Below are 17525 nucleotides of genomic sequence, written 5' to 3'. Positions count from 1 at the left end.
TCATTTTTCAAGGAGGTTTTGTTAATGAATAATCTATCATTTTAGGTCGTAATGGATCCACAAAGGTGGCTTGATTTCAAAAACCACATAATCAAATGATATGAGAGATGGAAGAGCTTTACCTATTTGAAGTGTTTCATGAATATTACCTTGTAGTAATACCACTTCAGAATTCTCCAAATAAAGATCCATATAACCTTCTTGGGTGATAACATCTTTAGAAACTACTCATTCAAAACGCTCTTCAAGAGGGGTTAACTATGAATCATTGACGCTCGTTTCTTGGGGTTCAACATTAGTTCCAAAGACACAATCATGTGAGATGGACATTTCCTCATTAAAACATGAATTAGATTCATCATTTTGATCAAAATGCAATCCATTTTCAAATACAATATTCACACCATTCACAATAAGGTCAACTTGCATATTACTAGAAGATATAACTTCACATTAGCTAACCTTTCAATTGCTAATTCCCAAGAAAAATTTGCATTAGCTAACCTTTCAATGGCTAACTCCCAAGATGGCTTTGATTCAGATTGGACAAATTCGGATTGATAATCATAAAAATACAGAGAAGCATTATATCCACATTGATTATCTCAATTATAAGCACGAGATTTACCCCAATTAGAACCATATTGATAAAAATAAAGATTGAAATGCTCAAATTCGTCATAATAATCAATATTTTGTGCTTGCATACATGTATGAGTAGCATGATAACCTTCACACAAGTCACAAATCATATGATTAGAATTGAAAGTATTAACATTTCTCTTTTATTCAAGCATATTTATAATGGTGTTCAATTAAACTTTTAACGTTATATAGTCGAGTTTAGTTTTTAAGCCCCCTGAAACCATTTTTAAAAGACATACCTTCGGACATTCTTCGGTCACCTCTATAGTTTTAGTTTTGAAGTAATCCATTGTTGAACATCCTTCTCTCAAACTTTTATCCATTTTTGGTTACTATCCTTCTTATAACCTAAAAATGCTTTCAAACAATCACAAAATAAGATTAGTCAAGAAGAATAACTTGAAAGACACAAACAAAACAAGTCATTAAGCACAAAATAAAAGATTCAACAAGATACTAAACATAACAAACAAGACACTTGACACAACAAAAACAAGAAAAGTGAGTAAAAGTGTCTAAACCAATAAAATTATTTTTAGTGCTGATATTAAACAAATCTTCCCAGGCAACAGCGCTAAAAACTTGATGAGGTTCTACCTTGTACCAAATTTTAATAAAACCTAAATATCTCACTTTCTGCAAGTATACAAATCATTTATCGAGTACAAGGATATTATGTGTCAAACCCACAGGTAAGATTATTAATTACCAATGGTTTTCAAACTCCTTTATTACTTAGACAATCACAAATGTAAAAAGTTAAATCTACACTACGAACATGAAATAAAAGTAGTAAAAATAACAATGGAATTTCTCACTACTTTTGCAAGTAAACTTACCAGTTTAATTGAATATTATTATCTTGGTTAGTGATGATGTAATTTTCTAATGTATGTGAAAGCTACTCTCGCAGTGAATCAACTATATTTAAAACTAATCCATACTTATTCTTGCGGTTATGAAATTAGCTATAAGTTCATTACCTATATGAAATTACATGAAATAAATTGCCAAAACCACAAAGGTACACCTCTACTCTCGTGAGTGTACTTCCTATATTTAGCACTTTTTTGAACTAGTATCAAGTTTTAATTCTCATTGCAAACTTAACACCTTAAAATTATTACAATTATTGGCTAGTTAATTATGATTAAAAAGCAAAAGTGATAAATAACTTGCTCAAAATAATATCATCAAATAACCAATTAAATATTACTAACAAAATATAAAAAGTTTATTGATAACTCTTGGCATAAACTTTAGCAAAATATAAAGAGAATGAAAGAAAAGACCATACTTGCATTATAACTAAACATAAACTCAAATACAAAAGAGAAAGTGAAAGGAGAAAAGTCACTATTGTCACATGAGTTCCAAACTCTCCATCTTGCTCCTTAATTTTTTCATCCAAATCTAACTACAAGTACAAGATGGATAAACTACACTAACTATAATATACTAATGAACTAAGAAAAACTAGTGAAGACTACATTTTGGTAGTGTTTCTGACCTTCTAAAGTTGTGAAAATATGTCTTCAATCCCCCTATTTATAGATGAATTCAAACTCCAAATGAGTTGTTAAAGTTGATGTAAAATGCTCTTGAGATTCGTAAAATATTCTTCTACAAGTCTCCATACTTTTCTTTATAGCTGCAGCTAAAATTCTTATTGAAATTGAACTGTAAAAAGTTATAAAAAATCAGAGCAAGTAGTTGTGCAAGTTGTACACACATTTATAAAATATACACCCTTAAGGTCGCGTATTGTGGGTGGGTATTGCCTCCCTTGCAGGTTTACACTTTTCTGATCAGTTTTCACTTTTGCTCTGTTTTAGCACCAACTTAAACTAATATTTTCTCCATAATGGAGGTTGAACTAGTCTTGTGCAATACATAAAAGTTGTATTTCTTTGAGCTACCTTTTCAATGCATCAAAAATCATCTAATTTGGAGCTCTGTAGACTAAAAAATAACCAAAATACCCTTGATTTGTCAAAATCTTGTTTCAGCTTTTGATAGGAAAAATGGCCAACTGTATTTTGACTTTTTAACTAGAAAAACTCATGAAATGATTTTGATGTCTCATAAGAAATATAGAGCTATGTCTTAGATTCAAAATGTGAGAACCCGAGAAAATTATGTGTATACCCTAAAATTATTTTATTTCATTTACTTTGATATTAGAAAAATTATATATAACGAATAAACGGTTACCTTAAATGCCTAATTGAATCCCTATAAAATTGAGAATTTAGGAAATATTCTAGAATGGTACAGAAAAATTTTACGAATTAAATAAATATATGACGTGTATATCATAAATTGTGATTAATTGCGAATGTTACTAGACACGTATCATACACTAGAAATTTAACAAGTACATGTCTAATGAGGTTTTCTTAAAGCTAAATGTGTCGAAATCGACTAAATCAACGTAAGAAAATTTTCCACGAAAATACAAATGAAGTTAGGGGTCCATGCATGAAATCATAAAATTTTAGGCCTTAGTGAGCAAATAAACTACAACTAAAAGACCAAACCGACCTCAAACTTCAAGACTAACTACCATGCAGCCATCACACAAACTATCAGAATTTAGAAACCAACCGAGAGAAAGGAATACATTTCATTGAACCGAATGCAAGCTCTGTTAGATTAAGCGGTGGAAATGAAATTTGGGATGAAACTGACCGAAGTAGCTCATAGTTGAGACAGCTGTCAGGAAGATAAAAACTCCTAAGTCTGCTGAGTAAGCAGTGACCGAACGAGAGAGTAGCTTCAAGAAATGAAAATTGGCGGACTGAGAGCAAAAAAACAAACAAAGCTGTCTTCTTTCTCGCTTTCTTTCAAAAGCAGATTCGAGTGAGTGAGAAAAGAGAGAGCAAGGTTGAGAGAGTGAGAACGAAGAGGAATCTGGTGTAGTTTGGGAACTGAAGCAGGAGAAGTTGGAATAGCAGCTGGTTTCGTCTGCAATTTTTAGAACTTAAGACAAGAGGTAAGCTCCATGACTAACACTTATATATACTGAGTATATGTTTAACCTGTAAGTTGCGCTTCAACTGAGGGAAATTTCTGATTTAAAGCTCAACTAATTCGGGACTGAACCGTGAGAAATGGTTGATGATTGACTGATGCAGGCTGTAAGAACCATAAATTGAATTCTGATAGAAAATACATGGAGATGGTTAGCTCTGATTTCTGATATTATGTAATGTTAGCCATAGAACTTGTAAAGGTAGGATCCGTGAGCTGGAATAACTAAGTGTACTCTACGGACTACGGTCAGTTTCATCAGAAAAAGGAAAGGAATACTTTTGGTTGATTTTCATGAATAATAGCTCTACAACTTCCTGTGTTAATATACAAAGTGTGCATGGCATCTTGATGGTTTCACGCATGAGAAGGTGAGCATGAAATGAGAAAATGGAACTCGAGGGAAATCTGATGCATGCTGTTATGCATCAGATTCTGCTGAGCTCAAGCATGAGATTTAGTTCAGCTATTCTTCTGAGTTCTGATCATAATCTACCATGTTTTATTTAGGATAAATTGATAGTAGATTAATACACTCTGCACGATTAGCTGGAGTACAAAACTGAAGAGAAACAAAAGGGAAAGCTCAGCTGCTAAGCCACTACCTGCTGAATCTGTGGCTTCGACTGAGCAGAACTGGTAGGAAGTGTTAGGTATTCCCTGCGACCCTTAGCTGCTAAACCTGCGTAGTGAGCTGTAGCATGTCATAAAGTCCTTAGACTTTAACAAATGAGACAGAAACAAGCAGAAACTAAAGTGAATAAAGTAGACCTGATGAACTCGACTGACTGTAGGTGCTTGGCCGAAGGAGTTAAACAGGTTGCATGACCTGATGTTACTGATTCTGGAATCTTCACTAACGAATACATGGAAGACATGTTAATTCTCTACCTTAACAGATAGGTGTCTTGGAAATCAGAAAAACCTAAGGAAGCTTAACTAACATTCGATTAAGGAAAGCTGATACAATCTGTTATGACACTAAAGGGAAGGAAATCAGCTTTTGAAGCAGCTTTCTTCTAATGTCTAAATCTGTGAACTTCCACAGGTGATAACTAAGGTTGCCCTGTGGTTTAGTAGCTACGTTAAGCATCATAAGTAAGGTTACATTGAAGCAAAGGGAGAGGAAGCTGTGAACTTGTGTGCTGAATCACCTTATGGCCGAGAGAATGAAGCAGAAAGTGCTTCTGACCGGCCATTTTTTACCTTGAAAATACAAGAACTGGATGTCGATGTTTTCATAGGAATATAGGTCTATGTCTTAGCTTCGAAACACTATAAAATTTGCCTCAATCCGATAAGCGTAGCTCCAGTTATGACCAAAACACCAGAGGATGGCAAAGCTGCCATCCTCATTGTTCCTCATTGCCTTCTTTTATTTTTCCGGATGCATTTTGCTATAATGCTAGCCGTGAGGAATCAACTTTTAACCTGCATTTCTTCTAATTTCCAACCTTGTAAGCTTTCATAAATGATAGCTACGGTTGTTCCGAGATTTAATGGCCATATATAGTCAATGACGGAGCCAAGGGGGGCAGAGGGGGGCCATGGCCCCCCCTAAGTTTTGAGAATTTTAATTCATAATATGTAAATATGTGTGTAAAATAAAATTGGCCCCCCCTAAATTTTTACAATTTTAGTTTACATTATGAGAGTTTATATATATATATATATATATATATATATATATATATATGAATTAGTCATCTTTGAATGGAATGGCTTGCAAACGTTAATTTACCATGAATGTCCATATGCCTGTTACATTCATTGTTTGGCTCATAGGCTTCAATTTGCTTTAGTTGCAGCTTCTAGAGAAGTAGCTTCTGTTCTCCAATTCTTCTCCAATTTAGTTTTCATTATCAACATTGTTACTACATCTAGCAAACATAATGATGAATTAAAGATGGCTCAAGCAATTGAAGTTGCTACTAAGATTGCTAATGGTGAACTTGAAACTGGTAGGGGGCTTAATCAAATTGGCACTTTAAAACAAGCTAGAGATACTCATTGGAGTTCTCATTTGGATTCTATTTCTAGTTTACTGAAAATGTTCAATGCTACTTGGGTGGTTTTAAGTAACATTGCAGTAGATGGAGGTTCATACTCTCAACGTGGAGATGCAAATTTTGTTTTGAATCAGTTGTTATCTTTTAAGTTTGTTTTCACTTTGCATCTTATGAAAGACATTGTGGAAATTACTCATCTTTTTTGTATAGCATTGCAACGTAAATCTCAAGATATTTTGAATGCAAAGTATCTTGTCTCAAGCACAACAAAGCTACTGAAGAATTTTCGAGATTCGGGATGGGATGATTTCTTGGTGAAAGTTAAATTATTTTTTGAGCAACATCAAATTGATATCCCATGTATGAATGCTCAATATATTGCAAGACGTGGTAAATCTCGAAGTCATCATGATTAGATTAGTGTGGAGCATTATTATCGAATGGATATATTTCTTGCAACAATTGATTATCAATTGCAAGAGTTACATAGCAGGTTTAATGATCATACCGTGGAATTGTTTGTTTTGAGCACTGCTTTAGATCCTAGAAATGGATTTATGCTGTTCAAGATTGATGATATTTGTAAACTTGCAGAGAAGTTCTATCTGAATGATTTTATGGAGCAAGAACTAGTACGTCTAAGAATAGAACTTCAACATTTTGAACTTGACATTCCAAATCATCATGAATTGCAAGAATTATCTGGTATTATGAGTTATGTCAAGACTTGGTGAAGAAAAGAAAATCAGTGATATATTCTCTTATTGATAGATTGATTAGACTTGTTCTTACTCTTCCTGTATCAACTGCAATTACAGAGTGGGCATTTTCAATTATGAAAATAATCAAGACAAAGCTCCAAAACAAGATGGAAGATAATTTCTTGAATGATTGTCTAACTGTGTATATAGAAAAGGAAGTTGCTGAAAAATTTAGCAGTGATTCAATCATAGATGAATTTAGTTCTATGAAAGAGCATAGAGCTCAATTTATTTCTAAGAAAAGATATTGAAATTTCAAAGTATGTTAACATAACTTTTATCTTTTTTCAATTGAAAATAGTTACATTTATATTACATGGTTATTTATATATTGCATAGGTGACATATTAGAGAGCATCTTCTCATAATGTGCAAATTGGATGGTTTGTGATGTTATAAGATATTTAATCAAAGGTTATCTTTTTGTTATGACTGTACCGCATATTTATGAATAGACGTATCTTTATAATTAAATTTAATATTTGATATTTTTAGATATCATATATTTAAATAGAAAAAAATTATTTTGAACATAATATATTAAGATAATTTTATTAGAAAAAAATTTTGGCCCCCCCAAAAAAAAATTCCTGGCTCCGTCACTGTATATAGTTCCACGAGTAGAGTTAAACTAAAGCAAATGAGAGGAAAACTCATGATAGTTATGTACCTAAATTGGCTTCTAATCACTTAATATTGTCTTCACAAATATTTTAAAGACTATAAAATTTGAGGGACTGGTGTAGTGGAATAAAATTTAATTTCCAAATAACCTAGAGTTTAATTAATTAAAAGGGAACCAATGGAATACTCCTAAGCCTTGGTCTTAGAATCTTGAGTGGAAAATGATTTAATCCTAAAATAAATATTTTATAAATTATTAACTTGGAAAATACGTATGCTTCTTGATTTAAGATAATAAAGTCAATAAGTCTCGAAATAAACTGGGGAATAAATATTGGGGAATAAATATTGCGTATATTTTGTATTTTAAGGTCAAACTTGATTTTAATAGCTTAAACAATAAAATAGAATAAATATTGAATATGTTATATTTTATATTTGAAAGTCAAACCTAATTCGAATAATTTAACTAATAGGTGAACATCTACAAATTGTAAAGTTACAATGAAATTATATATTTACCACAGGAAGTAGCTGCGAGCCAGGAAACAGACTCGAGGCTCGAGAGTAAATTACTTGGATAATTGGTGAGTGTTTTCCGAATTTATGTGTTTAATTGTTTATGTGTATTTAAGTGAAATTATGTGACAAATGTGCATATCATGAATTATTACTAAATGATTCCTTGTAAAGTGTATCTCAATTGTCCCTCGTCTTCTAAGTCGAGGGTATACTTTATCGCACTTGGCTTAGTTGAGCTTGAAGGTCGATAATTGATTGAATGTTACTATAAGTGTGCATGAATGTAAGTCGTATGTGTGTCTCGCCGCATCGGCTGAACTGGACCCTAAAACCCTCTGTTCAACAGACTATTCGAGCCAGCAAAGAGCTTGGTCGGGTAGGATGGTAGCTTTGGGTAAATGTTTCGGTATACTCGAGTATTACCATGAGGCTGGGAGATTATTGAATGTAGGCGATTATTTATTGTTTTGGAGGATATAAGGAGGTGAATCGGCGGAATGTGCAATGATATTGAAACGAATGTACAATGACAGTAAAATGAGTGTCTCTTGACACTGAAATGAATGCTCAATGACATTGAAGTGGCTCTAATGCGAGCACCGTATCCTTTTAAAAGTGATTGTTTAGTGAAGTGTCTCCTCAATTGCTTAATGAAAGTGAATGTACAGTGAAATGTGCACTACTTGCTTAATTGTACTGATTTAAGTGTTTATTAAATGTTACTTGCTCGGCAAACCTCGCTGAGCTTTAGCTCAGCCCTTTAGTTTTGTTTTCCTTACAGGAGTTGGTGGCCGGGGAAACGAACGAGGGATTTTAGGGAGTTAACGTGAAGACTTTCGTGATTATAAATTATCTAGTATCATACCACGGCTGAAGCTTTTGTATTGAACTTGGCATTGTAAAAGTTTTAAACATGTGGTTTTAGTAGGGGCGGCAATCAGGTCTAAATCAGGTTGGCGGGTCGGGTCAGGCCAAAAAATTTATTGACCTGAACCCGACCCGTCAACCCGTGACGGGTCAGGTATGCTGACCTGAACTCCACAGTTTCAGGTTGACGGGTCAAGCGGGTTGACCCGAAACGACCTGAAATTTACTTCCCATTTACTGATTAGCCGGCTGTAATTTTTAATAGAATCAATTCCAAACTAAATTAAGACATCACAAGAGTAAAAATAATGTAATACATCATCTATCCAAATTTAACAGCTCCAACTTCACACAAATCAAACAATTCAACTAAAACAATCAAAACAAAGGCTGCCAACCAAAATTACAAGTTTAGAGTCAATATAATACAATTCACATGATAAATCATGACAAAAGTAGTGTTTCAAGGCCAACCAATGTTCTGCCCTCATCATCAGCAACAAGCCAACAACAACATTCATAATTTGCGTCCTCCAAGCAACATTCATAGCATGAGGGCAGAACATAAGTCAAATTAATAGCTCCAACTTCACACAAGTCAAACAAATTCAACTAAAACAATCTAAACAAAAGGCTGCCAACCAAAGTTACAAGTTTAGAGTCAATATATTACAATTTCACATAATATTAAATCATGACAAAAGTGGTGTTCCAAGGCCAACCAAAGTCCTGCCCTCATCTTCAGCAACAACAACATTCATAATTTGCGCCCTCCAAGCAACATTCATAGCAACCACTCCAGCTAGGAGGATCATGATCAACACCAAAGAGAAAAAAAGAATTACTTGGATATTAAACCACGTATTAAATCTTACGAAATATTTTTAATCAAATTTAAAAATTAACTTACCATGCATCAAGTATCATGGATTAGAGATTAACAACATTAGAATTTGAATCCTCAATTATTGTTGCATCAATCTCATCCTTGTTGATATTGAGAGACATGATATTTTGAGTTAAATCCTCCAAATTCATATTTAGAGATCCTACATTATAAGAATGAAAAAAAATATATGAGTAACAATATCAGAACAGTAAAATATGTAAAAAAAATCTGTATTTACCTTCACTTTTATCTCCAAACAACCAGTCCTTAGTGCAAACTAAAGCCTCAACAATTTGGGGTGAAAGTGAACTACGAAATTGATCCAAAATTCTACCACCAAGGCTAAATGCAGATTCAGAAGCAACGGTCGATACTGGAACACATAGAATGTCCCTTGCCAATTTACTCAAATCTGGAAATCGAAATTGTTGAGCTTTCCAATAATCAAGAACAATAATATGTGAGGATCGTTTAGCTCTTGGCTCATCTAAATACAATTCCAATTGGCTTTTTTGTGCACTAGAGACAAATTCAAAAGTGTCAAATTGATCAAATTCCTACATAAGTTACAAACAGAGATATATTAGATACAATAATAAAACAAAATAGTTAAAAATCATCATCACAATAATAATTTTAGAATGCAATAAAGTTACAAAATTTTAATTTTCATACCTCTAAAACATCAAATGATTGGTTGTCTTCTTGGTCCTTGGATCCATGAGAATATACTTCATTGCTGCCTCGAGAGCATGAAGACGATGCACCGGGTATGTTGAAAGTCTTCACATACTCATTATAGACATCAAAAAGTGCATTTCTGATCTTGACTAATTCATTAGACCCCGGGCCATACAACTTATTATAACTAAATTCAATAAATTGAAATTTATACCGAGGATCAAATACCACAGCAATTGCCAACAAGAGATTGTACTCGGACCAATATTTATTAAACTTCACAAACATTTGGGAACCAATCCTCCTCATAAAATCATCTGAACTATTGCACTCCTCAGACAGCTTCAATTGAATTTTAAAAACTTAAGGAAAGTACAAGTTACTAGTTGGATACTTGGACCCTGAAAAAGCATTAGTTGCCTCGTAGAAAACTTGAAGAAAGCCACAAATTTTTTCAACTCTTTCCCATTCTTCAAGAGATGGACAGCATCGAAAATTTGAATCACTTAGTTGTAAGTGACCAAATGCAAGGCGATAATAAAGTGCACTGGACAGCATCCTATATGTGGAGTTCCACCTAGTAGGAACATCTTGAACTAAAGCTTTCTTGGAATCAAGAGAAGTCTGTGTTATACATTCGGTGAACCTTAACTTCCTTGTTTGAGAACCCTTGACATATTTGACACATTCTCTTATTAACTCCACAGATTTATCAATTTCTTTCAAACCATCTTGCACAATCAGGTTGAGAATATGTGCACAACAGCGCACATGAAACAACATACCATCACAAACCAAAGAATTTTTCAACTTAAGCTGATTCTTAAGTATTGCAACACAAGAATCATTTGTAGAAGCATTGTCTAATGTGATGGAAAATAATTTCTTTTCAACACCCCAACTACTAGCCAAGCTGTAAATTTTTTCAGCCAAGGCAACACCATTATGAGGAGGAGGCATATAAGAAAAATTCAGAATTTTTTTCTGTAGCAGCCAATTGCTATCAATGAAATGTGCAGTCAAACTTAAATATCCATCAGTCACAATAGATGTCCATGCATCAGAAGTTAAACATATTCGACTAGGACATCCACGCAATTCACTACCAAGTCTATTAATTTCTCTTGCATGCAATTTTTTAATATCCGACTTGGCTGTATTCCTAGTGATATGTTTAATTTGGGGTTCCAAATATGTAAGAACATTTTTTATCCCCTCATACTCCACGAATGAAAATGGCAGTTCATGTCTTACTATAGCATGCACAAGTAATTCTCTGAATTTATCTTGACTGAATTGTGCATTTCGTGTGCCTAAAGCACCTTTGTCAGAAGTGATTAGGTACTGCCCAATGTCCTTTGTTGTCATTTTCAAACACTTCTTTATATGTCGATGCAAATTACCTGTTCCACTTTTACTCTCAACAGAATATTCATTCCCACATTTCTTGCATTTGCACTTTAACTCTTCATTTGGATCCTTTTTGGGAATAAAGTTGAAGTAATCCCAAACTTCTGAAGTTAATCTCCTCTTCTTGCCAGGCACATCAATAATAGCTTTTGGAGGTAACTTCTTTTTTCCAATTGCACTAGTCTCCGGGCATTGAGGTTGCTGGTTGGTGTGGCCTGTTTCCTTGATGCTATCACTACTGCTCCCGGTATCACTATTTTCTTCAATAGTGACTGAATTTGGATATGTCATACTTATATCCATATGTTAATCATCAAAATGAATAAACTGATTAAAAGCTGTTAATCATACCAAGTAGGTCTGGTCTGCTCATTTGGTCATCTATATATTTGCAGCCACCAGGCCATAACCATGCCCGCACAAAATAATTATAAAATTACAGTAGGAGCTTCAACAAGTATCTATTTACAGAAAACCTAATCTAATTATTTTCTTGAGAATCTAAAATAAACAAATTTATTTAAGAGTTTCAAAAAAATTGAAGGAATAAAAAACAAATAATCTTTTCAACATTAACAACGTGTATACTAGCAAGATTAGAGACATTTTAAGAGCAAAATTATTTCTTTTTTTTAAGAGCCAAATAATTTTGTCTTGTATATGGAATATATACTACCAAAAAAATAGTTAAATGTCTTCAACCATATGCTTAAGTTGCACAGTTTTCTATCATTTTTCTTTCTTTCCCACCCAAGAAAGAAAGCTAGAGTCCTTCCTCCTGAAACAATGGAAGTCTCGAGCTTCAAGTTATTACCTTTATTGGAATTGCTAGGTTATGTCATCTACTGGTTTTATGGGATGGTCGAAGTCTATTGGTTGAAGCCAAAGAGGCTTGAGAAAATTCTCAGGGAACAAGGCTTCAAAGGGAATCCCTATAGGCTATTGCGAGGAGACCAGCATGAAAATGATAAATTACTCAAGGAAACTTTGTACAAGCCTATTCAGCTTGGAGATAATATCATAAAACGCATGATGCCTGATGTCTACAAAACTCTCCAAACCCATGGTATTTTTTTTTCTTTTTCTCCCCTAATGTGTGTGTGTGTGAAAATTGACGCATATTAATGGTCTGGAAATATATATGTTTGCAGGAAAAAATTTTTTCATGTGGATTGGACGATATCCGAGGGTGACTCTGACAGATCCAACACTAGTAAAGGAAGTCTTGACTAAATATGTAACATTTCAGAAGAGTTATCATGATCTTGATCCTCTCATTGAAATTAATAAGATAAATTAAATAATCAAACGAAGCAAGGGAGAATCGGACCAACCTGATGAGGGGTTCTGAGGAACACTCGAAGGGACGCCTGGTTTTGCCTTTGCGCTTAGACTTTTTGGAGGAGAAAAGCTGCGTTTAGAATTTTTGAGGAGAATAGCTGAAAAGGGGAAGAAAGATTTAGGGCCGGCGTGATTTTTGCTTCTGCCTGCGTAGTGATAACTGATAAGTGATATTTGCCTATTTGGTATATTATATTTAGTTATTTACTATTAAGTTTTTATATACTTTTTTAATATTTATTTATTTTTTTTTATTTTAAAATCAGGTTAGTGGGTCAACCCGTGTTAACCTGATTTTGACCTGTTTTGTTTTCGGGTCTGGCGGGTCTGACCCGATTTCTCAAAATCTAAACCCAAACCCATTAATTTCGTGTTAGGTTCTTGTCGGGTTTTCAAGTCGTGTCGAAAATTGCCACCCCTAGGTTTTAGTATTGAACTTGGCATTGTAAAAGTTTTAAACGTGTGGTTTTAGTATACCACAATGTTATCTCTGAAGTTAATGTTAGTGAATGAGTTCTGGCGAGAGCCAGGCGGGCAGTCCGCTAGCTTCTAGGGTATGCCCTAGGAGAAGACCGGGCCGTCACACAAAATGACTCAAGAATCACCTCAATCCGATGCTTGTATATCAAGATATAGCCAAAATATCAAAAAGTGTCAAAACTATCAAATTTTTCTTCTTTTTCACTTGATTGCATTTATCTTTTGAATATTTTTCACTTCATATTCTCTTTAAATCACTTCAATTCATTAACAATCATCCAGATATCTTCCCAATTCACTCTATTTGTTGATTGAATCATTAAAACCTACAAAAAAAAAGAAGTTTTCACAATTTTAATCTGTGGAAATGTAATTTTTCACACTTTGAACTACAAAATGCATAATTCACTAGAAACCTAGTTAATTGGCTATAAAAATAAATAAAACTGTGAGGACCCGAAAATTTTCTTATTTTTATCTTATTTTACTAGCTCATTTAAATATTTATTTACTCGTTTTCTCTGAATAATTTATTGCAACCATTTTAAATCCATTTACATAGAACAATGCCTTACTTATATTTTTAAAACGTTCCGTTAGCAAATTTAATTTTTCGGAGGCTCGTTTAGTAAGAAATAGCGAATACACGTATTTCGAAGCAATATTCGATCCGAGAGTGCAATGATCTTGAAGATTTGAGGACTTATGTTTTATTTCTTAAAATAGTCATTTTATAAGTTATTTACCCTAGTATTAGTTAATTATATTATCGTTACAAGAATTTCTTTTAAGTTTCGCTTTATCGTGCGTGAATCGGAAGTTCGCGTAAATCGAGCCGGAACGGCTAAGTGGAGATTTAAGAAATTAATACTAGATTACTAGGAGTGAGTAATTCAAAGTGTTAGGGAATTACATTGGAAGATTAGTGCACAAGTGTAACAAGCACGAGAGAAATCAGTGATACGAAACCCGAGCGTGACACTATTCCTAGTTGACTTTGGCTAGCTTTTCATTCCATTTTCCCTCTAATCTTCTCCAAGAAGCTTCACACAACAAAAACACTCTCTTTCCTCACCTCTTGGTCAGCCGAACAGCAAAGGAGAAGATGGAAAGAAAAACTCTTCTTGTCTTGCTCAAATCTTGCACCAAAAACCTCAACCAATCTTCTAGCTACTTGCAGGTTAACTTTGGATTGGTGAAAGACTTCATTTTGTGGAATTTCTTAGAGCTTTTGGTGGTGAAAATTTCTGATCTCATCTGCGTCTAAGGAGGTAACTTCCATCTCCTCTGGATCTTTCCATTTAATCAAAGTTTAGTAGTGGATTTGCATGGGTTTACTACCCTAAGCAAGAAATAGGTAGAGGACTTGAGGAAATTTATTTTTCTTGCTTTTATTGTTAGGCTAGCAGACTTGGTGTGACCTCTAGGTAGCTACCTTGAGGATTAAATACTTGTTTAATGTTGGTTATGTGTTGAATGAGAGGAATTATAGTTAGAAATGGAGAGAAAGTTGAGAAATGAGAGGAACTAGAACTGGCCGAATCTGTCCAGTGCTTTTCGTACCTGCCTTTCGAATTTTTGTGGGTTGTTTTGCTGTGAAATTGGTTGATATATGTTGTATATAGTGTGTAGAAAGTTTCTACCAAAAATCATTTGAATTGGTTGAGTAAAACTTGAAATTTCAAAATTTGAAGAAAACTGGAAAATGTGTTCAGGCAGTCTGAACAGTGCCCCTTTGATTGAACATAAATCTTTGTACAAAAGTTAAAATCGAGTGCCGTTTGTGGTATTTGAAACTAGACATCCGTAGCTTTCTAACGGTATAAAAATTACTTGCTAGTTCGATCTGAGTGAACTGCAGTGAATTGCTAAATTCAGCTGTTCTGTTCTGTTCTGTCTGCCTGTTCCATTCGAATGGACATGAGAAGCTGCAACTTGTGGCTTGAATTTAAACTACTTGTGAACTGACTTTGGAAATATTTTCTTCTGATGTTTGAACGTATTTTCCAATGCCACCAACCATTCTCAATTTCAAGTTGTATTGAGTGAGATATGATTCAATTTACAAACTGTGCCAAAGCTGGAAATCTGGAAAACCCTTTCTTCTTGCTAGCCGACTGGTTAGGTTTGATTTGGGACATTTTATTTCAAAAATCTTGATGTCCATTGCTTTTCAAATGCTTATTAAGTGTACCTAGAACCTTGGTTTCAAAAATGGATAGAATTGGAGTTGATTTCATTGGGCAAAATGTTTGAAAAGGAAAAGAAAGCAAGAAGACAGATTTGCTATAAGAATTTCCTGAACTTTGGTAGTTTTGTTAACTATCCTCCCGTACGATTTTTTACGTGAAATTTTATAGAGGAGTAGTCCTCATATGGAAGTTGAATTGTACCAAATTTGGTGTTATTCTAAGACTATTTCAATACCCAAATGATGTTCCAAAGTCTGCTTGTCAAATCTGGAAATTTCACTATTCCAATGGTGAAAGTTACCGACTTTGAACTGCTATATCCTAATACTCAAAACTCCAAATTTAGTTTTGCTTGTTGTGTTTGAAACTTTGTATGGAACTCTTATTGTGTTACAAATTTTAGAGGTTAGTTCACTTTCTGTAAATTTTGTCGAATTTCCAAAGATTGCCAAAAAACATGACTGAAACTGTCTTGTATGCTCAAATCAGCCACTTTGAGCTGAAATTTGAATGTCTTCCATTTAGAATCCTGGAAAAGTGCCTTCAAGGAACTTTTAGTAATTTGAACCAAGTTTCCAACGGTACAATTTTTCCAATTTTGGACCTACTGAGTGAAAGATCTGAAATTTCAAAAATTGTCACTTAAAACTGAATTTTTCCTACTTGTTGGGAAATGAGTTTTTGGAAACTCTTCCCTATCCTTTGATATTGATTGACCGTTTTAAACTTGATTTCATGGAGGAAATCAGTTTTTCTTGTGTTATTAAACCCCACTTTTGAGTCTCGATTTTTGAGTAATTAAGGCTTCTTTCATGACATTTTCTTAGTATTGTACAAGTGTACAATCTTCCTTGTTAGCAAGGGATTTGTAAGTAATAGTGTGTGATAGTCAATTATTATTTGCTCAGGCGCTCAAGGGAACCTTCAAGAGGATCTCAAAGTGGACACCTAAAAGCTTGTTTGAGCACTTACTCCCTTATTTTGATTTGTGAGTGTCAAGTACATGAATTTGTTGCTAAGTGCCTGACTTGCTACTTATCCGTTATGTGAATTTGGAATTTTAGAGATGAGTGTGTACTTTACCGCACTCGTTCTCTTTCAAATGAAATTAAATTCGAATTTTGCTATGTGAATCCATATTCGACTTGTACGAAGTAATGTGGATGTGATTCGTATTTGTGATTCGTATATGTGATTCGTATATGCGATTCGTATTTGTGATTCATATTTGAAATCATCGATTTGAGAGCTGCTCATCGACTTATATTTGTATTCGTATTCGGGGGATGCCCAAACTCATTGGCGAACTCTGTGAATCGAGCCAACATTGGCTTGGTCGAGGAGCCTAGTAAACCATGAGGTATTCGTAAAGCTTGATTTATTGGAGAGATCTTGCTTGGCATACTCGCGTAGTACTGCCATGATATACTCGAGTAATATTAAACCTTTGATGAGCGGGTCCGGTAAGGGGGTGTAAAGGTGACGGGATTCGAAGAAAGTGATGTATCTACAGGATTTGATACGTATGTGGTTGACGGAGTGTCAACATGGAATTTGATCAAGACCTTGACTCGACTATGTGGAATTTAGCTCCTGAGAGCTACATTATTCTTGAATTGTTTCTGCTTACTTTTTCTACTTGAAATGTTAATTACTCGAACTTTACAGTTTCACTTACTGCATAATTGTTGTGGTTACTTGGACTAAGTGCTTGCATGTGTGTTTCTTGGCCTCACGAGCATTCGTTCACCCGGTTAGATTTGTTTTCCTTAACAGGAGATGAAATGGAAAGAATTATAGAAAAGTCTTCTTGGTGGACGTTTGATTAGAATTTTAAATGTATTTGTCTAATCAACTTTTGGAAGTTTGATTAAAATTGACAGGTGTCGGGCCTGTGCAATAATAAATACCCGCTCAACTAAAGTTAATTTCTGTAGATAATGGTAAGTAGGGTCGAATCCACAGAGACTGAGAGTAACTGTTTCTTTTCAAATTCACAGTAACAAAGGGGGTGTTTTTGTGCAGAAGGTGATAATCAAAGAAATCCAAATAAAATCTAAGAAACTATTAA

General features: G+C 34.1%; 1 protein-coding gene and 1 long non-coding RNA gene across 2 annotated transcripts; one reads left to right on the top strand and one right to left on the bottom strand.

The window, feature by feature from the left end:
* The first annotated feature begins 3266 nt into the window (after positions 1-3266).
* On the top strand, positions 3267-8752 carry LOC140008551 (uncharacterized). Its single transcript, XR_011815987.1, has 3 exons — positions 3267-3640; positions 7600-7659; positions 8376-8752. It is a non-coding gene; the product is annotated as an uncharacterized lncRNA (long non-coding RNA).
* Positions 8753-10019: 1267 nt separating this feature from the next.
* LOC140016095 (zinc finger BED domain-containing protein RICESLEEPER 2-like) lies at positions 10020-11732 on the bottom strand. The gene is made up of 2 exons (XM_072069228.1): positions 10464-11732; positions 10020-10373 (listed from the first exon to the last, which is right to left on the bottom strand). The coding sequence occupies exons 1-2, from the start codon at positions 11730-11732 to the stop codon at positions 10020-10022; spliced, it is 1623 nt and encodes a 540-aa protein (XP_071925329.1).
* Positions 11733-17525: the final 5793 nt, after the last annotated feature.

The sequence above is a fragment of the Coffea arabica genome, chromosome 1e (assembly GCF_036785885.1).
Source record: "Coffea arabica cultivar ET-39 chromosome 1e, Coffea Arabica ET-39 HiFi, whole genome shotgun sequence".
NCBI classification, from domain to species: Eukaryota; Viridiplantae; Streptophyta; class Magnoliopsida; order Gentianales; family Rubiaceae; genus Coffea; species Coffea arabica.
The sequence above is the reverse complement of the archived record's forward strand: the minus strand, read 5'-3'. Positions and strand labels throughout refer to the sequence as shown.